At 34.0% G+C, this 26,015-nt stretch overlaps 3 protein-coding genes across 3 annotated transcripts; 1 reads left to right on the top strand and 2 right to left on the bottom strand.

Annotated features, from left to right (window-relative positions):
* Window positions 1-863: 863 nt before the first annotated feature.
* On the bottom strand, window positions 864-13,082 carry LOC120629997 (protein inturned). The gene is made up of 13 exons (XM_039899112.1): window positions 12,931-13,082; window positions 12,681-12,853; window positions 11,553-11,656; window positions 10,284-11,204; window positions 7,540-7,781; window positions 6,887-6,977; window positions 5,954-6,137; window positions 5,056-5,302; window positions 4,247-4,343; window positions 3,864-3,946; window positions 2,936-3,118; window positions 2,247-2,399; window positions 864-1,378 (listed from the first exon to the last, which is right to left on the bottom strand). The coding sequence occupies exons 1-13, from the start codon at window positions 13,029-13,031 to the stop codon at window positions 1,273-1,275; spliced, it is 2,685 nt and encodes an 894-aa protein (XP_039755046.1). The 5' UTR covers window positions 13,032-13,082; the 3' UTR covers window positions 864-1,272.
* Window positions 13,083-13,531: 449 nt separating this feature from the next.
* Window positions 13,532-18,924, top strand: LOC120629874. Its single transcript, XM_039898948.1, has 9 exons — window positions 13,532-13,834; window positions 14,148-14,285; window positions 14,375-14,461; window positions 14,620-14,835; window positions 15,366-15,518; window positions 16,033-16,258; window positions 16,675-16,982; window positions 17,662-17,788; window positions 18,488-18,924. Exons 1-9 carry the CDS (start codon window positions 13,766-13,768, stop codon window positions 18,553-18,555), a joined length of 1,392 nt encoding a protein of 463 aa, XP_039754882.1. The 5' UTR covers window positions 13,532-13,765; the 3' UTR covers window positions 18,556-18,924.
* A 2,687-nt stretch (window positions 18,925-21,611) lies between these two features.
* Window positions 21,612-23,005, bottom strand: LOC120630041. The gene has a single exon (XM_039899169.1). It carries the CDS (start codon window positions 22,872-22,874, stop codon window positions 22,005-22,007), a length of 870 nt encoding a protein of 289 aa, XP_039755103.1. The 5' UTR covers window positions 22,875-23,005; the 3' UTR covers window positions 21,612-22,004.
* Between the last annotated feature and the right edge of the window lie 3,010 nt (window positions 23,006-26,015).

Below are 26,015 nucleotides of genomic sequence, written 5' to 3'. Positions count from 1 at the left end.
TTTTTGTCTATGGTACAAATACGTCAAACTTCAGTGCTTTATTAATATAAAATTCCCTTTTTATTAAATTCAAAGTGATTTTAATCACACAATTAATATTTTATATTAGTCTATACAAGGCAATTTCAAATTAGGGATAAGTCTTCAAAGTGTTTCCATTGTTTTTCACTTCATTACATAATAAAATAATTGGTCTTTTCCGTTTCCTGTTATTAATTGGTTTCTATTGTGTTGGCACTTGATTTTTGTTGTCATTTCCTTTTGCCATACAGTAAACTTCATAGACTAAAATTATATAAAATTTTTACGCGCAGAAATAGATCAAGAGCCCATAACCGAAATGAACTAACAAAACTTTAGCTCCTCGGTAAATATCTTTAGTTACCCAAATAACATTATACAAAATTCATAGACTTTTACGAGTATATAATTTATATTTATTGAAATCCAGCTGCAGGTTGTTCAACTAACTAAATTCAACTTCTATTTTCTTTTAAGTTTTGATGATTTTAAATTGCAATTTATCTAATATCATCCACCTATCTATTGGAACTGTCTGTTCCCTCAAAACAAATCTTAATATTCTTTAAACAAGCATTTAGAAAGTACTTTTTTTGTAACAAAAAAACAAACTTGTTTCGAACACCTCCACATAATGACCCCTGTAGAGTGACACAAACATTATTTCGCCGATCATTTACGGAGAAAAGCTTTGCTTTGGCAAACTTTGTACAAAATTCACCACGTCTAAGAGGATACAAACAATGACAGAAAAGTTTTTTAGTTTGTTTTGTGGGTTAAATGGGGTATAATAAAAATGCAATCTTCTTAAAATACATTTATTTGTCAAAAATCGACGATAGTATAAAATTTTATAAATCTTACAACTAGATAATTAATTAATTAGTTTAACCAACAATGGACGGAGAAGGAGTCTGAGTATATCAAGATCTGTTTAACAGAAAGTCTAAATGCAATAAAATAATACTGCCTTTTTAATAAACGCATATCAATTTTGTTTCTATGTCTTACTTTAATTTCGCAGTCTTTTCCTTATGGCTATGGAATTGAAATCCATCTTTAATAATTTTCATGATAGTCACGTCATGTTTGTGTTAAATAATGGCATGCTAAAATTGAAGCCAAGCAAGCAAGCCACTGCGAACTCAGGTTGGACATCTTCGTTTGGTCTTTCTTTTTTTTTTTTAGTTCTCTTATTGAGGCAAAAGGTAAAGAAAGGAGAAATAAGAACAGCCCACTTCACTAATATCATTACTCCAAATAAGATAGTAAATATGCGATTTCCGTAATATCTTGTGGGACAGACTCGTGGTAGCAAAGATACAGTTCTCGAGGCTCCGGTTCACTAAATACGCGTCTGTAACAATTTTTTTTTGATCATTGAATATACAAACATTTGTTTAAATAAGGTAATTATATTATTAGTTAATTATCACCATATATAGGAGTAGGCACCATACAACATAAAAACTATAGTTATATTACCGGGGCCATAACGTCCTCTCCGATGCACAAGTCGACAATGTCAGTTTTTCAACTCTGAGCTGATTCTGAAAATCTACTATGCCACTCACTAGTTAGCCCAGCCAAGGAATCGAAATCTGGTCCTCTTAATTTGCTGTCGTTCATGCAAATTACTAGACCAACAAGTCAGGTAAGACCAATCGAATGGGCATAAACTCAGTGGGAGTTATAACCAACTGTCTCAAAGAAGAGATCATATGCCCTCCTACCAACCGTATCTTCAACCAGTTACATGATAATATCATGACAATGTACATACGTATCATGACATAAAAATAAAGGTATCATGACTCATTCACTTGTGCATGTCATTAGCGTCAATAAGGATACAAACTTCTTTTGAACAAATAAAATTAATGATCAATGTATTAGTTACGATTGTATTAATTTTAAACCAACCTTCCATAAACTACTACTACTAAACTTTAATCAGTTTTATAGGCATGCCTTATTTCGGAATTTTTTTTTTATCCTTCAGATGCTGTGGTGACTTTACAAAATGATCAATTTGTGATATTTTTACAGAAGAACTATAGTGTAGTTTTATCTTGACTACAAAATTGACTTAGGCATGATGACAAAATATAAATGGGTATCATGACATGAAAGAAAAGGTACCATGACACATTCAATTATATGCACCTCATAAGCGTCAGCTAGGAAGCTCATGTTAAAAATTAGAGCAAAAAAAATAATCTTACCCAACAACCCAAAAATGGAATGGTTCACAGTTCTTCTTGCTGATCCCACACTGATTTAGTATTGCCGCTGGAGCCTCAAATAACATTCCATATTCTTTCACGGCTACCAATATTTTGTTAATTGGATTCGATGGGGCATGACTCTTTTTGAACCTGTAAGAAAGTTTTGTTATCAAATTTCAAACAACTTAAACTTTTATATGTCGCAGTTGGGAAAATGATAAGACTATTTTGATACGCGCCGCTGCAAATATACTTACTTGCCAGCTTTGGTCAAGACCAACGTACGAGGCGGACACACGCATTATAATTCATTCATGATAAAAAAACTTGGATACACAGGCCTTCTCTGTCTCAGGAGAGTAGAGGGAGGGATGCAGAAAGTATTAAGGGACGAAAATAGGGGGAAAGAGATAGTATAAAGTATGGAGAGTAGAGAGGGAGGGGTGGAGAGAGAGAGAGAGAAGAGGAGTGAGGGACAGGGAAGAGAAGTAAAGGGATATAAAAGGGGAGTGTAGAGAATAGAAAGAGAGGGAGTAGGGACATATGGGATGGGTAGGATAGGACACTGCGTGGGAATTATGGGAATTACTTTATAGTAGACTATTTAATGGTGACCGTGCCGACCGACCGAACGTAAATTTTCATTAAAATTCTTACTTTTTAAAGCGTTATAAAATAAAACCTACATTATACTATGTTGCAATAGTTCGTGGATTTTTTTACAGGCAGTTCTGAAGGTTTTCACAATATGCGAGTATAGCGGACTGTTAGCCTGTGCCTCTATGTTCCTCACGGGGGCTATCAGCACACCCTTCTCAGATTCTAGTTGTATAAAATGGAACAGTACATTTTCTTCGCCTGCTGTTATTCTGAAAAAAAAATTTTGAGAAATAGTTTGATGAAATTTGATGTTCGGAGGTATATTCTATATTTAATAAAATATTTTATTTGGCACAACTGGCCGGGTGTCATGGCCGCATTCGTGAAGTCATAACTTAAAAAGAGATTAAGTAAGTCCCTGTTCCATAGCTAAAGAATATTGATTTTGTTATTAATAATAGTATATATATAGTATATAGTATGAAATTAAATATACGCAAATTTTCGAATTTCAAGCGGTAAAAAGTTATGATTAGAGAGACGTAACGCTATCGCGCGTTCGGCGTTTCACTGTCATAGCGGATCGCTAGATTTTACAGTTTTATTAATTGAAAATATATAACAATCTCACTTCCAATTTGTAAAAATAGGTTTTCATAATACATGAATCGTATTTTATTAGATAAAAAAAATATTTAGGCGATTCTTTTTACTGTCATCATGCTCATTAATTTTAAATATTATGAAGCCATTACTGGTCAATACACGGAAGTGTTGCGGTCTCTTGGTAATAATTTTTTAGTTTAAGCCTATTTTATTGGCTTATATCTGTCTGTCTATGTTTGAGTGACAGTAAGTATGCTACAAAATTAACAAAATTATGTTCGAAAATCATAATATTAATTATATATTAAAAGAACTGTTTCATCACATTAAAAGAAAAACCAAAATAATTTTAACCACCTATAAATAATTGTTAATTAGAAAAAATATATAGGAAAACTGACTTTATACCTGTGTACGGTGGCATGATCAAGTTCATCTAGCAATGACTTCCTTAAGTCTGAAACATCGATATTACTTGACCTACTGCCTTCCTTGAATGAAAAAAAAAACATAAAAATTAAATAAAAGTAAAGTGATATAATAACTTAGTTGGGAGAGCAAAAATTCATTGAAAGTAATGGTTTAAGATGGTAAGTTTCATAGCTGATTGATTGAATTGACTGTGAGATGGTGATCAAATATCATAAAACGTCAAGTACGGTTTGTAATGAAACTGTAGCGGTCTCCACATTACAGAACTAGATGGCGCTACAAACCGGATCGGAAAAGCACATTCTGCCGTGAAAGGCTGGCAAGAAACTCAGTGCTTGCTAGACATAAACTGAACTAACCTGTTTCTCCCAATCAGAATCTGATCCGGATGATTCTCGCCGATTTTTCTGTTCCCTATCAGCTCTTCGGCCAGCTATTCGGTCTTCACTTATTTCACTGGAAGGTAAAACTGCCATTAATGCAGTAGAAAGTGGCATGACATAAGATGAGGTGCGCAGCAGATAGTATATTAGTTGTAATAAAATAAATAAATAAATATACAACGACAATACACACATCGCCATCTAGCCCCAAAGTAAGCGTAGCTTGTGTTATGAGTACTAAGATGACTGATGAATATTTTTATAAATAATATACATAAATACTTATTATATACATATAAACACCCAGACGCTTAGAAACATTCATGTCATCACACAAACATTTACCAGTCGTGGGAATCGAACTCACGGCCTTGGACTCAGAAAGCAGGGTTGCTGCCCACTGCGCCAATCGGCCTTTAAAAGCAAAAACAAATGCGGGCGAAATCGCGGGCAAAAGCTTGTATATGATATAATTCTTCTGAAAGTGTGTTTGTCACCCAACTCCTTTAACGGCTGGACCGCACTATATTTCTAACTTGATGGTAAGTGATGATGCAGTCTAAGATAGTAGCGGGCTAACCTGTTAGGGAGTATGGTTATACCCCTAATCGGTTTCTACGTAACATCGCACCGGAACACTAACTCGCTTAGGGTCATGTCTTTATCAATAGGATGGTAACTAGCCACAGCCAAAGCCTCCTACCATACCATAACTTTGTGTGTTTATTCTATGGGTTCCTGGATAGTTTGAAACACGATTGGACCTGAAAGAATACCCAATATACCTATTACTCTTCAAGCTTCCAGAATCTTCCGAGTAACTGACGTCTAAACTCGAATGCCTATACTGTTTCTGCGGACCATTGTACCACTGCGCATACAAGTTATGCTGACTTGTACTGTGGTAATTGTTGATGGAGTTCTCACTAGTTGATCCAGCGTTGATCTGATCGGAGGAGTTGTGACGTCTTTTCATGTCCGGCTGGGATTTGCGGAGTTTTAATGTCGGACTTTTGTAGTCTTGTTTTGTGGCTGCAAGGCAAGATTTCTTTTAACAGTAATAATCTACGGATCAAGCAGATAAATTAAGTAACGCCTAATCTAAGGAGATACCTAGGCATACAAGAAATCCACCAATAGTTATCACCTAAGAGTTAGTGAAACGTTTGTTTTCCTATAGACATAGCTTGTAGACTCCCAGAGTCTGATAGCGCGCATGCTGTCCAGTGAAGAGGAATGGCAAAAATATGCACAAATGCTAAGAATCATTATAGTGAGGAGAGAGGAACGAGAAGGGGGTGAGAAAGAAAAGAGAGAAAACGCATGAAGAAGGTCGGCATGGCGTAATGCCCAGCGGTTCCGTGCAGACCTGGCAGATCCTCAGATTTTCTCCACCTCGATAAAAAAAAAAAAGACATGGCCAAAATCATTAAGCATTCGATTTACACCTCAGTTTGGAGAAAACGGGTATTATTTAAACATGGTGCATTATACAATGTGTAATGGAATAATATTTCAGAGGCTTTAGAGGTACATTATTTACTGTCTTTGAGACTTATCTGTGACATCGAAATGTTTTTGATTATAACACAAGCTACGCTCTTTTTAGGGCTAGATGGCGATGTGTGTATTGTCTTAGTATATTTATTTATTTATTATTAAGTTTACACTGGTAACACTTACACGTATTGTCTCTGATTTTCCTTCCGTGTTTCGTGAGGTACTGAGGCGAGGTTTCAACTTGCGGCTGGGTATTGGAGGAGAACCACGAAAGCAGGTACTTGTTCAGTCCGACGTCGAAAAGCAAGTCGAGGCAACTCTCGCATTCCTCCACGTAGAACGGCGATGGGGGAGTTACACCTACTGCCTGATAATTGTAATTATGTTAAGACTCAGTTTTCAAATAGTTACTAGGTTTTTTTTTTGGAAAAAGAAGTTCCGAAAATCCGAAATACCAAATTTGTATTTAGCTATTTGAATGTAGGTTTATAATAATTTTACACCACCTGTCCACTCTCGCTCATATTTTCCTAATCCAAAGGTTGCCTGGCACAGATCGCTACTAAGCGATGAGGCCGCCTTTTGTATTCTACTTCTGTCTTTGTGTTTCTATTTTTTTTTTTTCCTAACTTCATAGTGGTGTACAAATAAAGAGTTAAAAACAAATACCGAAGGAAAGCAGACGAAATCGCGGGCGACAGCTAGTTAACGCTTTCACTTCTTTAAGGTAGGTAAAAGAAGTGAAAGTGTTAACTACCTGTCAGTAGTAATTCAGCGGACGAGCTCTGTCACAAAAATCTCTGCTACTACTAAAACCTCCCTGGCGCAACGGTGAGCGCAGTGAATTCAAGTAGGTCCCGGGTTCGATTCCCGGCTGAAGCAATTTGAGATTTTATAATTTCTGAACTTTCTCTGGTCTGATGTGGTGGCTTTAGCCGTGGCTAGTTACCACCCTACCGACAACGACGTGCCGCTAAGCGATTCAGTGTTGATTAGAGGTAGGACTACCATACTCCCTAACAGGTTAGCCCGCTTCCACTAACTGCATCATCGCTAACCACCAGGTGACATTGCAGTCAAGGGCCAACTTGTAGTGAAATAAAAAAAAATACTTACGTCTTCTGTACATCCGCCAGCCTCCATGAGTGTTGCCAAGACGAAATTACCTTTACCCACAATCAGTAGGAACCAACGGCCATCTGGAATTCTAAATAAACGAATTTGGTCACTGATATGTCAATAAACTACCTATTGACATCTTGGAGATGTCTCTTACAAAATTCAAATTTTGTAATAAGCGTAAGCTTATAGAAAATTCCTATTATAGTATAAAGGACTACGTAATCGATAAAAAAGCTTGGGTGTGAATTATTGCTCTAACCAGGTTACTCTTCTCAAAATTTTAATTGCGAGATGGTGATAACGAAAACACCCGGCTAAGTTGGTTGAGGGCTTCTTCTTAGACCAGGACGCGTTTGGAACCCTCGTAGCTTTAGTTTTAAGTTTACGAATATGGTAATCGCCATCATCTTACTACCGTGTAATTCTCATGTAATGTACGCATCAAAAGTGCCACCTATGGGCCTACTTGAATAAAGATATTTTGACTTTGAAAAAATATAATTTTTTAAAGAGTTGGAAAGAACTTTAGAATTATAAGTTATATTTAACCCACAAAATATGATGATGATGATGATAGAAAATTAAGCCTCATTTCCATAACTTCTATCTTATTAAACAAAATAACACTTTCACTAAACCCTACTTACTTATATTCGCTTAAATCAATTTTGTTTTGCTTCCGATGCTCATTTATAAACACCTCTTTCCAAATAACCAGCCTCTCGATGTCTTTGTCGTTGCCAAGATTCAGTATGCCGTTGAGTTTTAAATACGCATTTATCTCTTTCAGATCCTCATCTTGTAAGTGAGAGGTCAATAGATGGCCGGAATAATAAAGGCACGCGCCAATCACGGTGTAGAGTCGTTGGAAATTGTCCACGTCGTCTGTCTGAAATCATAAAGTACTATCACCATTATAATCGGCAGCTGCCAGAGTAGGCTTACGAGAGACAGTATAAGAGCATAGACCCACCACGCTGCTCCAATGCAGCTAACGGCTATTGTCACAAGTTAGGGGGCGCCCACGTGAGGTGTTTTTTTTGAATTTTCTGAATGGTGGGATGCCGTGATATTTTATTAAATCCCCTCACGAAACGAAAACGAAAAATCAAGATTTTTCAAAATTTTGGATACCGCGTAATTTTGGTACCGCGCGTACGTAAACGCGTTGGATTGTTATTGTAAAAAAAAAAATTGCTTTGTTCTTTTACTTAAGACTAGTTAAGACTAGTAATTAATATTGCTGAGAGTTTAATTTTAAGTGTGATAAAAATTTAACAAAAAAATCGCGTGATATTTAAGCATCTCACGTATTCTATGTGCGCCCCCTTATTGATATGTACTTAACGGCTTAACGTGCACTCCGAAGCACGGGGGTTCCAACGCCAATTTCCTAAATGCAGGCTGGTATAGTCGTAAAAATGTAATAGGCCCGTTTTGACATTTGTGCAAGACTATAGAATGTAACTTGGAACGAAACTGAAAGAAACAATAAAATAAAAATCAATTACATACAGTGTTTTAAAAAATACGTAAATATTTTGGGACGTTAAATAATATGAAAGAATATATCGCGAGTATTCTTTTTGCGCTTACTTTATAGTAGCAAGCAATTTATAATTGTTGCGAAACGTTCCGAAAACAGTTACGTTCTGTCTTTTTTTTTTATACTAGAGCTGTAACCATTTTTTTACTGAATATCGAAATTAAATATTGTGTTGTAATCTTTACTGCAAAGAATGAGCTTGGTTCTCAAAATGGGTTCTAAATAATGAGTCTGAGTTGATGTATCTGACCAAGCGGCACATGACTGAAGCGTCCCTGCGCGCACTGCGCAGTTTTTCGTTCCTCATCTTGTAAAGTTGACTTTGCGCTCGTTTAAGTTTGATATATATTGTTTACTATTACGTTAACTATGGCTCTTCTATTTAGGACATTAATTTAAACATAGTGATTTGACTCGATTTTTGTGCTTGTTGTTATATAGTACTAACTCTGTTTCAACATGTTGAAAAGTGGACGTATAATCAACAGCCAGTCACGCTTTGAACGAACGAACACTTTACAATACATAATAATATCAATCAAGTACTGATACAAACTTGAATTGATTTATCGTGAGTATCGAGTCCCGAGTCTTATGGTTCCATAACTAGTTACGTCGCGATGACAAACGACAAAACGGGCCTATTACTTTTTTCCGACTATAGTGAAATTGTAATACTTGGCCCGACCAGGATTCGAAACCAAAACATCGTGATTCGTACTTATACATGCTAATCACTAGACCAACGAGGCAGTCGTACGAATGTATCCTATGCCACCAGGATGCAAACTATATCTATGCAAATTTCACCCAGATTAGTTAAGCGGTCAAACCTAATTACAATTTGTAACAAATGCAATAGTTTAATTCCCATGTGTACTAAATAAATATACCAGCAACTTTTAAAGATCCTATGTCCATCTTTAGGATGCAAGCTACATGTTTGCCAAATTCTATCATGCAAACATACTTTTGCATTAATAATATCAGTATAGTAGTAGTCATCATCGTCATTCAAACCGATGTCGTCTGTCAAATGGCCGAGGTAAAGAACAAATGTAATCCTAAAAGAAAAAGTTCAGATGGTAGAGCGAATGTAGTAGTTGTATCTTTTTAATAGTTCCCGATGCAAAAACGTTGGGGTGCTGGCAGATTGACGTGTCTGTGTGGTTGTATGTCTGTCCGTGTCTGTCTTTCCGTATGTACATGTCCGTATGTCCTTGTCTGTCTGTTCGTATCTGTCTGTCTATGTCTGTCTGCCTGTCCGTGCCTGTCTGTATGTCCGTGTATGTTTGTCTGTCCGTGTCTGTATGTCTGTGTATGTCTGTCTGTCCGTGTCTAGCTGCACGTGTCTGTCTGTCCTGTCTGTCTGTCTGTCTGTTAGTCTGTCTGTCTGTCTGTCTGTCTGTCCGTCCGTCCGTCTGTCCGCCCGTCCGTCCGTCCGTCCGTCCGTCTGTCTATCTGTCTGTCTCTCTATCTGTATGTTTGTCGGACGACGACTCATCTAAGATATACAAACAGAAAAAAAAGTAAAGGTAACAATTATGAAAATTTAGCTTAATTTGCTATAGTCCGCAAAGAGGAGACTTTGCGCGGACTATAGCAAATTAAGCTTAATTTTCATAATATATCATGGATTTCCGCAAAGTAACACCTGCTCCAATACAATAAAGGTAACAATGCTTGGTGACCATACCACAAAACACGAAACTACAAGTATATTACTACAACGCTACATAATATATATTACTGCACTTTCATTTTCACATGGCACTTTTGATCTGCTCAATCACCTAGATGAATTATAAAGTCTCCACATATGACTTTTTGTAATGATTAACTTACCCATTCTCTATAATCAGCAGCTTCCAGCTCTGTTATAGCATCATCCACTTGAATCTTAACTTCTAATGGCAAAGATACAGTCCTAGCTGCCAATATATCTTCAAAAGTTGCATTGATATGATCTATTTTATCTTTATTCTTACTTCCAAACAGTAAAGATACAAATATCCTTGAAAACAAACTGTCTAATTTATCCACATTGTTTGGTTTAGTAAAACATGTCTTAAGTGATCCATATAATAACTCTAGAACTTTTACGATATCGTTTATTATTCTTTTAGATGCGAAAACGTCAATCTTGTCATTAGGGATAGCAACTAGTAGCAAATCATTGCAATTTGGTGCATATGTTATGTTTATAAGTTGGTTTTTGTGTAATACTGTGGATATTACAGGCTCACTTGTCCCTAAAGACTTAGGCGCTAGATGATTTAGTGTTAAGTAAGCACCTCTTGTGTTATACAGAAAATTTTGGTTAAATGGTCTTGGAAAACAATATAATACACCTTTATCATCATTGCTTGGATAGTCTGATTCATTTCCACACATATAAAGAGCAGAACACATTGAATCTTTTAGTAACTGAGTCAAAGAATTATCAGGAGCATTTTTAAGTTTCAATAACTTCTCCAAGTCAATATTAAAACCTTCAGATACAACTTGAAATGTTAATTTAGGATTTTCCACATCTTCAATAACTCTCGGTAAGACATTATTAATATTGTATGATGTAACATCTATACCATTAATTTTTTGCAAATAAAATCCTGATTTGACTTTGGGAGTGTATATAGCTTTAGCTTCTGGTAGAAAATCAGCAACCACTAAAGTTTTGCCATCTGCATGTGTATCTAAACTGATGCCAAATAGTTTTTCAATTTGGCAATTTTTTTCACTGCTGAATATCATGTTTTTACTGACCTGAAAAGTTGAACACAATTTGTACATAGTTTATGAGGAGGATTCTTCATTGCAATAGTTAAGCACTGTTTTTACAAATTCTGAGATAAATTTAACATATAACTATGTTTAGTTGATAGATTCAGTGAATTTGGATATTGAGGATTCATTAAAATCAATTTTTTTTAAATCTATCCATTCAGCACCAAGAGTTATACACCTGTGGTAGGCCTCGCCTGAGGATGTTGGGACAGCAGTATTGCTTAATCAGTTCATAAATAGGCTAGACTAACATCAAGACCTAACAGCACAAGAAACATTGGCATAATCTGCTTAGTATACCTATAAATAATAATAATTATAAATTACCTGTATAATAATAAACTTATTGTTATCTTCCAAATCTTTTCTCTTGTCATTTCCATTGTCCTTAACCTTGAATTTGCGATTCTTTAAAGCTTTAAATATTCTCCCTGAGGAATGATAAAAATGATTCAATAATATTAGTCTATGTGGTTTTAGTATTACTATTAGCTTAAAGCTAAATTAACAAGGTTATGCCATTTAATTTGAGAAAGTTATAAAATAATAAATTCCCAAGTCTTCAATATATTGACGGCCGATTGGCGCAGTGGGCAGCGACCCTGCTCTCTGAGCAAAGGCCGTGGGTTCGATTCCCACAACTGGACAATGTTTGTGTGATGAACATGAATGTTTTTCAGTGTCTGGGTGTTTATCTATATATTATAGCTATTGCCCGCGACTTCGTCTGCGTTTGATATTGTTTTTAAAGTATTCAGTATCGCTAAGCCTTAAATGAGTATAGTAGTATATATATAACATGTGACTGTCAATTAATTATAGACAAATAATTTGCAATAAAATAAAATTGCGACTATAATCTAAGCTATCCTATCTCTTAAGTTGGACCAGACTGCTCACGGTGTGCCAATTTAATTTAAAATCGGTTAAGTAGTTTAGGAGTCCATTGAGGACAAACATCGTGACAGGAGATTTATATATATTAAGATAAGTATTTATGTATATTATTCATATAATTATTCATCAGTCATCTTAGTACCCATAACACAAGCTATGCTTACTTTGGGGCTAGATGGCGATGTGTGTATTGTCGTAGTATATTTATTTATTTATTTTATTTAATATAAAACCACAACTCTCACCACTGACCCCCAGAGGTTTTTAGTTGATGACAGGGCTGATTTTCGACGGCAATAACATATTTTTTTATGACATGAGGCTATAGAACCTTTGCTACAAACCTTTTGCTACAGCAGATCAATGATAAATATTAAACATTTTACTTTGGTTTTTTTAAACCAAAATCTAAAATAAATCAAAAAACATTTGCATGCAGTTTAGCTTGACCAAAGTAGTATGTACACAATGTAATTGTATTGAAGATAAAGGTGGATTTGAATGAAATTATGGGAAATTCGGAAAACACTTAATAAGATTATGAAAGGTCTGAGATACCTTTAGTAGAACGTCTTGTAGAAGATCTTTTAAAGTCGCTTCTTAATTTAAAAGTCTCACAACTTTCCAACAGAGGGGCTTTCGTATCATTTTTAATTTCACTGTGGGTTTTGGTTTTGATATAAACCAATTCACCATCCTCTCCTATATCTGAGTCCCATTCAGGGACTGAGCTGTAATCAGAAACCCAAAACAAAGTGAAGAAATTGTAATTAAATAAAGTTTCACAAAACTTTTTAACGATATGCACCTTTCTGTATCCGAATATTTAGAGTCATCAGATGAATTTGTCCAATCGTTGTCGGAGTCGCATGGACTTTCATAGTTAATTTTATTCTTATAGTTATTCATTGATTCAATTTAAATTAAACTAAAAAATGTTATTATGGGAAGTAACTTTAAACTCAGTGCAAGAATGAAAATAAACAACTTTTTGACAAGTGACAGTACAATAAATAATAATTAGTTTTCGGTTGTGTACCTACAATCGTAGTTAAAATGTTGGTAAAACGGAGGTTAACGGTCTGTGGTTGAAATCTGGGTTCCCGATTGGTCGAGGGGTTATTTTTTCCCTGTCATTGACGATTTTATTTAGCAAAGAATATCATGTATTTAAATACACTAATTTTGTTCACCAAATTAATAGTTTTTTTTTTACTGAGAAAAGTAGTTTTTCATCCTCAGATTTCACCGAAGCCTGACCTCTATTATTACTGTCTTTTATATTATAGTACGCTAGAGGTCAGTGGTAAGAGTGTGATGAACGATGACAATTCAATCACATAAAAAAGTCAGCGCAATTTTTGGCACATTATGTAAAACGCAAAAATTAAAAATGTTAGAACTAATAATTTACCATAAAATATGTACCCATTAAATCAATATTTATTAAAACAGGAAATGGATTTTTAATACCAATCAATGATAATGGGAAATGGATCGGAACTTATATTTTATTCAACTACATAAGATTCTTCCTCTACTTGCGAATGATAAACTTAGTTCTGAATGACAAAATAAACAATATACATACAACAACCGGGACCAGGGACCTCTGAAGACCCCCCCATGTTTTGTGTAAAGAAATGATTTCAGCAACTATGTTTTGCGAAGAATGTAAACGTTCAAACGAACCGCTTTGCCAATTACAACTAGTAAGTTACGTACCTAAAGATTGATTTATTAAAAAAAATCAATCATGAAAATAGATGCAATTTTTGCGGATTAAATATCTAGGGCGCTAAGGAACGGGTTTTTTCATATCTCGACGATACCACAAGTTCTACCGCAGAACTAAAATGTCGTTACATTTTTTTCGGTAGCGCAATACCGTTATGAACTTCTTTGGAACATTTATCGATATCAAATAACGACTTCAAAATCAGCATATCTATAATATATAACTTTTAGAAAATCAGAGTTCAATATTTATTTACTCATTAATATGTATTTGTTTTTTTGCTACAGGAATCAGTTGATAAACTTAAAGAAAGCACGAAGCAACTTCTATGTCTATTAGAAGAAATACAGTCTAAAACCCATGGGAAGAATATTATTCCCGATGGGACTCCCAAATTAAGTAATTACATCAAGTCATTTTCGAAAGCAAGTGTTGTATTTTTAATTTACTGCAATAAAATCTAAACTAACTTATATCAAATATATAATTTATTCTACCACCTATGTTTTTGTAGAACGATACAAATTCAGAAATATTTGATACAGACGCCCTTAGACAACTGGAAGCGAATGCAAAAAAATTAGATGCCATTTATATCGAGGTAAATAATTTAATTTAGTTGGTAGGTAAACAATGAGCACCTAAGGTAGAGTTGAATTACACATTATAAGATATTTCTTGTTAAACAAATATTCTCGAATAGTTTTTAATTTTGTTCTATTTATTTAGATATCAGATTGTAGAGTTATATAATTTCAGGGTGAACATGACAATTGTTCGATTTACAGAAGACTAACAAGAAAATGCCACTGTCTAAACCATCCAGAGTATAATGATTTCGTTATACATTTCAACGAAGATTCCAAGTATACAACTAGTAATTTAGGCGAGATTATAAAGAACATGCGTATTTTGAGGAAATTTTTGTACATGGGTGGTAGTTATACCAGGAATGCTCTGATGTTTTTAAATGAAGTTAGTATTCAAAGAAATATAATCAAGAGATACAATATTACATAAGCGAACCCTTAAAGTTAGTACGTTCGGCAATATAGAGGGTTTTTTTTGATTGGGAGTTTAATTAAAAAAAAAATTAAAAAGCAAGCGAGCTATTTATATGGAATAACAAAAGGATACACTTTTACGCCTGCTAGTGTAAATAAATAAAAGGTTGCCCCGTTACTTTAAATTGTCCTTAAATTAATTACCTACGTCGATCAAAATGGTCTACAATTTAAAATGAGCTGCCTTTTTACTAAGTTATCTTGCGATCACTTGTTTACGTACATAACCAATCCGCTTGATTTCTTCTGGCATTTGGGCAACTAAGGACTTTCTCGGGACTGTTTAAAGAGTTTTTTTAATTAATCTACGAAAAAATAAATGTCCTACGCTATTTTAGTTATGTTATTATTTTACTCCACCAAGCCGCACCTGGCCAGAGTCCCATTGTGGGATGAGACCTGTGCCCGGCCGGTAATGGGTCGATATGATAATTAATACAGGGTATGATGGAATCCGCGCACAGCGAGCGTGTGGAAATAACGCAAGCATGCGCAAACGCGGACATTTGCAACATATTCGACGATCACTCCATCGTCATAATTTGCATATCGTGGCCCTGCAGGAACAAATACTACGGAGACTATGTGACCCAGGTACACGTGTCTTCATATATATATCGGTGGTAGCTTTAGCTTCCTTAGCTTGGTTTCTCGTTAAGATTTTTAACTTTATTAAGATTCTCGTTCAGAATTTATATTAATGTGAAAATTTTGTGCGATTTCATACATTTTCATATTTAGGCACATTCTTCAATACAAAAAAAGTAACTATACCTGCTTCCATTTCAAAAGCACGTGGCCAAACCAATAATGTACGGGGAATTAAAAGCGGAATTTAGAGCGCAATCTGTTCTATAACCTCTAAAACATCGTAAGGAAACCTGCATGCCTGAGAGTTCTGCATAATGTTCTCAAAGGTGTGTGGAGTCCACCAATATTCCGTATTCCACCACTGGGCCAGCGTGGTGGAATACGGCCTTAACCCCTTCTCACAGCCGTAGGACTCCTATAGTATGGTAATGGGTTTATGAAATGATGATGATGATGACCTGTAATTTTGTAAAACAAGATTTATTTTCCTTTCCTCAGCTAAACTTTTATTTTCCAGGCTCTAGCGGCAGGTTTCTTATACAAGCTGGCCCAACTAGAGGAAGGGAGACGATACCTAAATTACAGTTCTAAAATAACAAACGACATAAAAAGAGTAATGAGAAAAAAAAATGACGTGATTGAGGTAGATACAATAGAATCACTAAATGCTACATTAAATCTGCTCAAGCCAGCATTTGAGAAGAATTTGGCCATAAGTTACTTCAAAAAATCGATATATGAAGGTAATAATGAGAAGAAATATGTGACAAGAGCTCAAAATACTAGTAGTCTGAGGAAAAACGCGACGCTGCTGTATCAATCTAATGTAATACAAAAATTAAAACGGCCAAAGATCATTCCAGTTTATACAGATTAAATCCCGTAAGACAAAATATGATTAGTAAAACTTTACTTAAATTTTGCATAAACTATTAAAGAGGTTTTTCTACGTAAAAGAAAGAACAGTTACGGTAGACTGAGATTATTCTACAAAGATCAATTATTACAAATTAAGGCGGAAAATATATACATAAACATGTATTCTTGGGTTATTTAATGCAAGCAGACATTCGGTGTTTAAAATGACAATATTTGCCCATGCATTATCCGGCAGTTTTGTAAATTTTTACTTTTGTATTGTCTATGATATATTTTCTAGGTGTCGGAAAAAGAACTCTAAGCGATTTGGTACAACTTCGCCAGTATATGACGTACGACGAAGTATTGATGCACTTAGAAATGTTAGATACATATAGCCAAAACGATACTGGCAGAACGGAGTTGACTTTGCATTTGCCACTTATATTAATACTATTCAAACATTTAATAATGGAGTATGATAATAGTGAAATCAATATGCCAGTCACGAATATACTCGCTAGTATAGTTTCCAATAACATAGTCAAACAAAAAGAATCTGAGAAGTCAGATACCACAATTATGGTATTAGAAGAAATGGGTACTCAGGTATTTAATATTGCTAACTATATTTTGTATAACTTTCGGTAAATTATAGTGATGAATGATAAAAATTAAAGGCGAAGCCACACTGTTCATTTCTTTAATAATATATAATAATTATTTTGTTATATTTAAATAAAATTTATTTAACTAACTGATATTGCGTTAAAAGAAAACTTTCAATTTATTAAATACCTTTTTCTACAAACGTAGAATAAGGCGGAAGATAAAAAATTTATGGATAATAGTAGACAATATAACACTTTCGTGGCACACATCCTAGCATTGTTGACGATTGCCGCCCGTAGGTAGGATGCGAATTTGAATGCTGCTTTTAGAATACATTAAACACCACGTCATGACCTTGAAAATTATATCTTTCGTCCGTATGCGTCGGATTAGAGATCCGTGACAAACGGAAAAACAAATAGTTCGTATCTGATAATTATATATTTCGATATTTAGTTAGAATGTTGACCCTGTACTGGAAATTCAATCAAATTACAGGAAATAGGAATATGAAATTTGGATGATTATTTTGTGAAAAAGTGAGAAAATAATTCACCTCAGGAAAAAATTATAAGTTTACGAATTCTTTGGGGGTATCTAGCGTAAACTCTCCATCTTCCAATTTTTTTGATTTTATATTTCCACAAAACTATAATTTGATACAATTATTTTCTAGGCCACCATAAACATGAAAAGTCAAGAATGTCAATTTCCCCCAAAGAAGACCAATACAAAAAAATATAAAAGCAAAAATGCCTTAGGTGTTGCACCGAACAAATTTCGTACACCTTCAAAGCGACAAGGTATAATAGAAGTCTTCACAGTCACTGACCTAATCCTTTAAGCAGTAAAAGCAATCAAGGTTCTCTTTAGTCTGTATTTTTAGAACAGCTTTGAACTTTCATTTCATTTATTCATTTATTCAGAATATTGGTAAGGGTACAGAATTGACACAATAAACATGGTGCCACGATTGCTTAAATACTTTTTATTTAAATTAGTTCAAAGCTGGTTCAAGCTAAGGATACAATACTTTTCGAAGAAGTAAAAAATGATTAGCTTAAACTAAATATCCATTTGAAATAAATCGATATTATTGGCACTTGGACATATTATTATTGTACGTCCAGCTTAAATTGACGCTTAAATTGGTTGACAGTACTAATACATTCAGTGTTGCAAGTTCAATACTAATCCCAATAAGTATCCCAACAAAATAAGGAGTGACTCATTTAGCTGTAAATTTAAGTTGCAACAAAATTATGTTCATACTTGTAAGAGTGGAATACACGAAATGGAAACACATAAATGCAAGTCTCGCGGAAATGCCAGTTCTCAAGTTCATAATACTTGCTTACAACTAAAATTAAAGGATACTCTACTCTACTATACTCTACCTGAGTATCCTTTAATTTTAGTTGTAAGCAAGTATTTGAGAAAACTTATTACTACATATTTATTATTTTGAAAAATAAATAAAGTTGAGTCTAACTTCGTTTCAGAATGGGAGCCTTCCTTTTTGCGAATATTAAACAGATCAAAAAAGTTCAATAATGGTAATAAGCAATAATGGACCATTAACCACTTTTAACTTTTAAAATAGTTGTGTAAGTAATACGTACAGGTTTACGTACCTATATTAACTATATTTAATTAAGGATGTGTAACCAAGTTGTTAAATTCTAGCTGTAAGTACCTACGGTAACACAGGGTCTTAAGGTAATGTTATAAATTATAGTATTAAAGTTTTAAATCCGTGTACTCATACACGTTAAGTTAACACTCGACTCCAGTCATGCGTAGCTAGACCGAACCACGCAATGGAGCGCCTCTAATCTAATTTAATACAAACTTTTTATATGAAAAAGTAAAGGGTGAAAAGGGAAATGTTTATCTATTTATACTTTATTTCGGTACTCGACTAGTCAGATTCGCTATACGACTAGTACTAATACACCTTTTGTTCCATTTATAAATATTTAAATTTTGTAATTTATATTTTAATAAATAAATATATTGTTTTTTAACAAAACTCTTCAAATTAACGAAAAGTTTATTTTTATTTTATTCCACCATATTTTCCTTATCAATAGATTTTTTACATCCGCCGGGCATCCCGTCAATCCCATCACAGCGTAGGAACCTATTCATTATGTAAGGAATATAATGGTAATTTTTTATTCTACTACAAGTTAGCCCTTGACTGCATTCTCACCTGGTGGTGAGTCATTATGCAGTCTAAGGTGGTAGCGGGCTAACCTGTTAGGGAGTATGGCAATTAAATTAAACCCGTACCCCTGTTCGGGTTCATGAATAGCTTAGCGGTACGTATTTGTCGGTAGGGTGGTATCTAGCCATGGCCAGTCTCCCGCCTGGCCAGACAAAAAAAACCCAGAAATGTCAAATTAAAACAAAATAATTATTTTCGTGTGCCTACAGAAATATAGCGGTTAATATATATATATATTAACCGCTGGAATCACTTGCCAGTTCTTGGATGTTTAATAAAGCTTCCTGAAGAAAGGGGAATATGTGTCTGTTTGTTTATTACCTATGTTAAGCTTAAAAGGAGCAGTCCGGAGCGTAAAGCTAAACTATAACAGCTTCCACGGATGCATTACTACTATCACATGTGGGACTGTTTGGAGTGATTCAAAATCTTTAAATATATATTTCTTGTGTGCGTCTATGTCACTGAACTCCTCCTAAACGGCTGGACCGATTTGAATGAATTTTTTGGTATGCGTTTTGGTGGCACCCAGGATGGTTTAGATTCACAAATCAGCCCGATGGCGCTGTCGTCCGCTATTATTTATAGGATTATGATTGGTCGCACAAATTTCAAAGACACACCCCGCAACTGCCGACCGCTTCCAACCGGGACGGAAGTAACATACGGTCTGCCAGCCGCTCTGACCCCTCTTTTTAATTCTCTTCTTCATCATCGTATCATCCCATATAAGAGAAGGGTTTAGACTTTAGACCGTAGTCCACCAGTCCGCTGGAACAGTGGGATTGATGGACTCCAACTCTCAGGCATGCAGGTTTCTTCACGATGTTTACCTTCAACGTTTAACCATATTTTTATTGGTTTAAAAGCACATAACTTAGAAAAGTTAGTGGTCCGTGCTGGGATTCGAACTCTGCCCCCCGAAAGTGAAATCAAAGTCCTACCCACAGAGCTTTCACCTCTCCTAGTGACTAAATGATTCATCGCAATCTGATCACTTTATTTTTGTTATACATATTGATAGTGTAAGTACATATAACCACTATAAAAGTGATTTTTTTCAATCTTACAATGCGGCGGAAATGTCCACTACGGTAGTGATTGAATTTAAAATTTAATCATTCAGCTTTATTTTTTCCGAATGTTACGAAAAATTCGTAATTTTCGTGCATAAGGAATAACTAGTGTAATATAATCTAAAATGAAAAAATATAAATTTTTAAATGTAAAATTGTTAATGTGCATTTATTTTATTCTATTTAAACTTAAATGCAGATTTTATAATATCAACAAGTATCACAATATTTCCATAATTACAAAATTGTAAATTTATATCTAACATAAAAGTAAGAAAAATAATCGAAACAATTCCAGTAATATAGTATTTTACACCCAGAAAATCCCACAAAATATTTAAATAAGTTGTAAAATCAAACCTTGACAACTAAAATATTGGTGTTAACATAATAATTAATATGTTAGACAATATTATGTCATGACACCATTTGGAGTTGTAAATATACCAAAATGTAATTCATGAGCAGAATAAATCTTGTCAACAAAATCAAATGGTCAGAAATTAACTTTCGACATACACCTTCTGACCTTTATTTAATGCAGTTCTAACATAGAGTCAGAAAATTTATCAAATATACCACTCTGAATTAAACTTGCACCTAGTTCAGGGTGTTCATATAGTCGTTAATTTTTGTAACCGTCCTGAAATGAGCTTGCTTGCCACAATATATTTCTATGATGTAATAAATAATAAATATTGTAGTCTTAACAACTTAAATATTTTGTTACAGATCTAGTAATTTTACATATTCTATGTTTTTCAACATTATTGACAAATGCTTTTATTTATACGCAACATTGTAAAAACTAGACAATCAGCACGGCTAGCATGGGCAGCAGACAATTATCTCCCTGGGGAAAGGATAAAAATGTATCTTCTCCTGCAGCTTTATCAACTCTCAGAGCACTAGCCACAGTGGAAATAATATCCAAATAATATATGTGTAATAATAAACAGGAATTAACTTTTCCTATTCCATGTTCCCGTGCCTTAGCAGGTGGACATTAAATCCTCTGTCAGGGGATATAATAGTTGGATATGATTTTTGTCTCCTGCCTGTGTTAGCCCTGCAGTAACAAAAAATTTTAAAATTATCTTTCCTCAGTCTCAAAATGGGCTCAATATTTCTTGAGAAACTAAAAATTCAAATTGGATAAAGCATTACCAGTGGCGTGCATAGAGGGTATTCACAGGGTATGCAGATGATATAAAATGAAGAAAACCTCCAGTAAGAATTATAAAAAACTTAAGGATGGGCATTGTAAGAGTTATAAGCTTCCCTTAAGTATTTATTACTCATACCAGAGATTTTCTTCATTTTATATTATCTGCATACCCTGTGCATACCCTCTATGCACGCCATTGGGCATTACATTGCCAAAACTTCATTATATATCAGTTTAATTTGCTATTATCCATGACATACAGACAAATTCACAAATTTATCTAAATAATTATTTTTAAAATAAAACACCAGCCAGTTTTCCTTATAAACTGGAGATTTCTCAAATGTTCTGATCATAGTCTGGTTGACACACAGTTTAAAAAATTAGGCTTAATGATTATTGCATATAAATTTATGCTAAATTTAGCAGGTTTAACAGGTCCTATTAGTAGAAGCAATGAATAGACAAAGGTACCTAAATAACGATGATTAAAAGACAATACTTTTTACTATTTCAGCAACCATCAGCAAATATAGCAACCATATTCAATCAAAATGCCTATCATCATACCTCTTCTGAGTTCCATCATAATAAGCAATAGTTCGCTTATTTAATGGGTTTGGATTACTAGGCTTGAAAATCATTGCAATCAATATATAAAACCCACCAACAATCTTACTGAAGACGTCTAGACATCCCAAAATTAGTGGTGTAGATTTTGAAATCAAGATTGAAAATTCTCTGACTAATGCTAAAACAAAGTTACCTAGGAATTGGATAAAGGCATTGCTACCTGTAAATATAGCTATTATAAAAGCAAATATAAATGTTATAAACTCCTTTATACTGTTCAGTGTGAAGGCATTTTTTATACTAAAAACTATTTCGTTTGCTGTGTCATTAAGTTTTGCATCAATAGTAGACCTTTCGACACATCCTAAAATTAGTGGTTCAACCTCTATAAAGGCATCAGTTATGTGTCTTAAACATTTCAATGTTATAATAACTTCATAGTCTCGGAACTTAATGCTTTTAATTTGAAACCAGAACACTCCAAATGGTTGGTTTTCAATTTCTGTCCAGATACATATGCCGGAAGGGTGCCCTATGGCTTCGGAGGAGGAAATTCCGACCCAATGTGTATTTGGGAATATACTTTGCAGCTTACACTGTGCTTCCAGTAAATCCCTTTTCAACTCCACTTCAGCTGGACTAAGTTTAACAATATCCCGGTATCCAATTCGTTGGTCAGCAAGTCTCCTTTCAAGGTAACGTCCTAAGAAAATACGAGATTTTAACAAATTCTTCACGTAATCTTTTACTTTTAATGTGCCTTCATTTTCCATAGTTTTTATATCACCGTACTGGGAGCTCGACGATGAATTGAACGAAGTATTCACGCGAGAGACGCTCATTCTTTCAGAAATATCAATATGTACTTGTGTTACGAAAATTAAAAACCACGAAAACCGTAAAACGGAATAAAAACAATCACAATTCACAATAAAAACGCTTTTTTTTTATTAGTTTACTGCTCTGGATTCTAGCTCTAAACACAACGACAAGTACCACTGATTTTCAAGCATCGATCAAAGAGTATACAAGCATTTCTTTTGCCCTGGGGATCAAAATACCTTTACAACTCTTCGTCTTCATAAAATACCACTTAAATACGCATAATTTGATGGCAGTTGTCAGCTCATCGCATTTTGGGGGTAACAGGTAGCCATTCCAACTGTAGGAAAAGTTGGTAAATCGGGCAGCTGTTTCTAAAAGTTCGTTTTTCAAGAACGATGTGTTTGTTTATTTTTCTAAAGCATTCAGATCAATGAGTATATTAGTACTACTTTTTTCATTTAGATCAATCTTATTAAAGTACCCGTACAGTTAGTACTTAAGCTTAAGCCGATTGCCCGATCTTTAGTTGATACAATAAATACACTTTTTTTGTGTATTACATAGAAGGAAAGATAGAATCCAATAAAACAAAGGCACGGAATAAAAAATTTGTACAATTTATTGTTTTTTGCAATGCAATATTGTACAATGAAAGAATTTATCCACAAAGAGGTTTAGTTAAATTTCTTCTTACACACATAATTTTCACATTATACAAGCATAATACAGTTTCAATTAAAAATATTTTCGTATAATCAAATAAATTGAAATTTTAGAATAAAATTAATACAAACAAAGACATTCTTCGTATTTAATTTTTTATAAGACACATTTATTATTTTTAAATAAAACCTATATCTAGCTTTCTAAGTTAGGGCAAACATAGTCAATTAAGTTATATTTTGTGTAACTGTTCCTAAAAGATGCTTGCTTTTCTAATAACGATAACCTTAATACTGAAATATGTCAAGTTTCATTTTAAATGGCTTTCAAAATAGGAAAAAAAAAATCGTATTGGTCACTTTTTTAAGCTGTAACTTTTCTGACAACTCTTAACCAATTATATGTGCCAACTCCAGCCAAAGTTGACTGTGAGATAAAGTATTCTTTTAATTCGGAACCTGCCAGAAAAGTTACTAAATGGGGTCAGAAAAATTGACCGTAAATTATTGTTAAGATGATATTTTACAAGAATAAACAAATAATACAAGCTTATACTGAAATATAAACAATTAATTATATAAATAAACTAAATAATTAAAATTTAAAATAAATCTTGACATAGCTGCTGTTCAATACTAAAGACATTTTACACAAAATTTAAAAAATAAATCTTTTAAATTTATTTAAGGCCATATTCATTTTTTACAAAAGTAAATCTAGCTAACGTATGATTTAAAAATGTATTATAATGTACCTACGGCATAAAATAAATAAATCTATGGTCTGTCGCATACGAAGTCCCCCAAAATAATATGTCGCAGAAATAGGAAAAAAAGTAAAATGGATTGATGAAATGATTGAACTCATGGATTTTAAAAACTTTTTGAAATCCATGAGTTGAGCTTACGCGTAGGTAACAAACAAAAGAATAAAAAACATTGGGGACTATTGTTGATAAACATCTAAACTATGATAAAGTTTTCAAAATCAAAAGGGACTACGTATGCTAAAAGTGCTTAAAACATGCCAGTTTTATTTTAATTAACAAAATAAAAATATTTACAATAAAAATATGTCAGAAAAAAAGTTATTCAGATTTATTTGTTACAAACGCTCGTTCTTATTATGTATAATATCATTTGACTGTCGTAACCAAAAAAAAAAATTGTCTCTACTTTTTTTACAAACTAAAGTATGAATATAAATTTAGTTATAAATTTGTTAATTAAGTATTTTTTCTCGGATTTTGTTTTTTTACAAACAGTGTAATGTTGTTTTAATCTATAATGCCACAATGGAATTTGCCATTCTCCCACAGACCAGCCACCGTTTTTCATTATTTCTGCCACGAACTGCTTGTGGAACACCATTCTGTCCACAGAATTAACAACATACAGAACCCTCATTCAACCATTATTACATGCAGTAAATTGTGGCCAAAAACAGTGGAAACGCCCTGCGCACGTCTCACTACATACCCGGGGAATGCCTTTCCCATTTTCCCTTTTTATGGTAAACGTTTAGAACATTAGAGGTAAAATAATTACTGTCAACTGATAAATGGTATGAAGTGACTGTTCGAGAAACACTACACTTCCACTACTAGTGGAGTGGTTTTTGATGCTTCAATATAATTCGTGTACACGGTTTCTGTATGTTCTTAGTTCTGTGCTTCCGTCATTTGTGTTTCCTGCCTTGTCTTACTTGACCTTAAATCTAAGAGTGAATAGGCGTTTTCAGGCAAACGCTTGGACCTATTCATTGCTCTCCATCAAAAGCTGGAATATCTCGATGTCATCAATTAGTAATGAGAGAATTCGTCCAAGAACCAGAAAAGCCATTATATAACCTGCGTCATTAAAAACATTAAATCGGTACCTCCCATTCTCTCTAGGTGAGCAGACATAAAACGAGACGCAATGTGATGCTGGAAAAACAGCGGCGCATGACCGTACATTGTTTATGTGGCACAATTTTTATAAGAGATCTGTGTCCAGCAGAGGTAAATGTTGTTACTCTTACGGCAACCTAACATGACATATTGTTTACTTTACACAATGAACATAGCTGTAGACGTGTGATCGAAATAGGTTATGCATTTTTGGGTAAAACAAACATTTTATTATTTTATTAAAAAGGATTTGGCTTGTAGGGCAAAAATTTTGGTGTTAGGGTTAAATAAAAAAAAAACGGAAAGCTTTCGGCCTGTAGTTGTTTATATTAAAACTAACGACTTTTTTTAACTCTATAAGATTGTGAAATATTCAATATTTCACATAGATACTCTACTTGTAATGTAACATCGACGTTGTCGAATCACATGTATTTGGTTTCACAAAAACAGTTGTTTCTTAACAGATACAACTGTTTTTTTTGAAGTTAAACTTCTTTTGGCGCGTTAGGGAAAAATGGTGGGTGTAAATTTTTATATTGCGCGCGCACACCGTTACTGAAAACCGACACCATGAAGTTAACGTATATATAACATTTTAGTT

This window comes from Pararge aegeria, chromosome 15 (assembly GCF_905163445.1).
Source record: "Pararge aegeria chromosome 15, ilParAegt1.1, whole genome shotgun sequence".
In the NCBI taxonomy this organism is placed as follows: Eukaryota; Metazoa; Arthropoda; class Insecta; order Lepidoptera; family Nymphalidae; genus Pararge; species Pararge aegeria.
The sequence above is the reverse complement of the archived record's forward strand: the minus strand, read 5'-3'. Positions and strand labels throughout refer to the sequence as shown.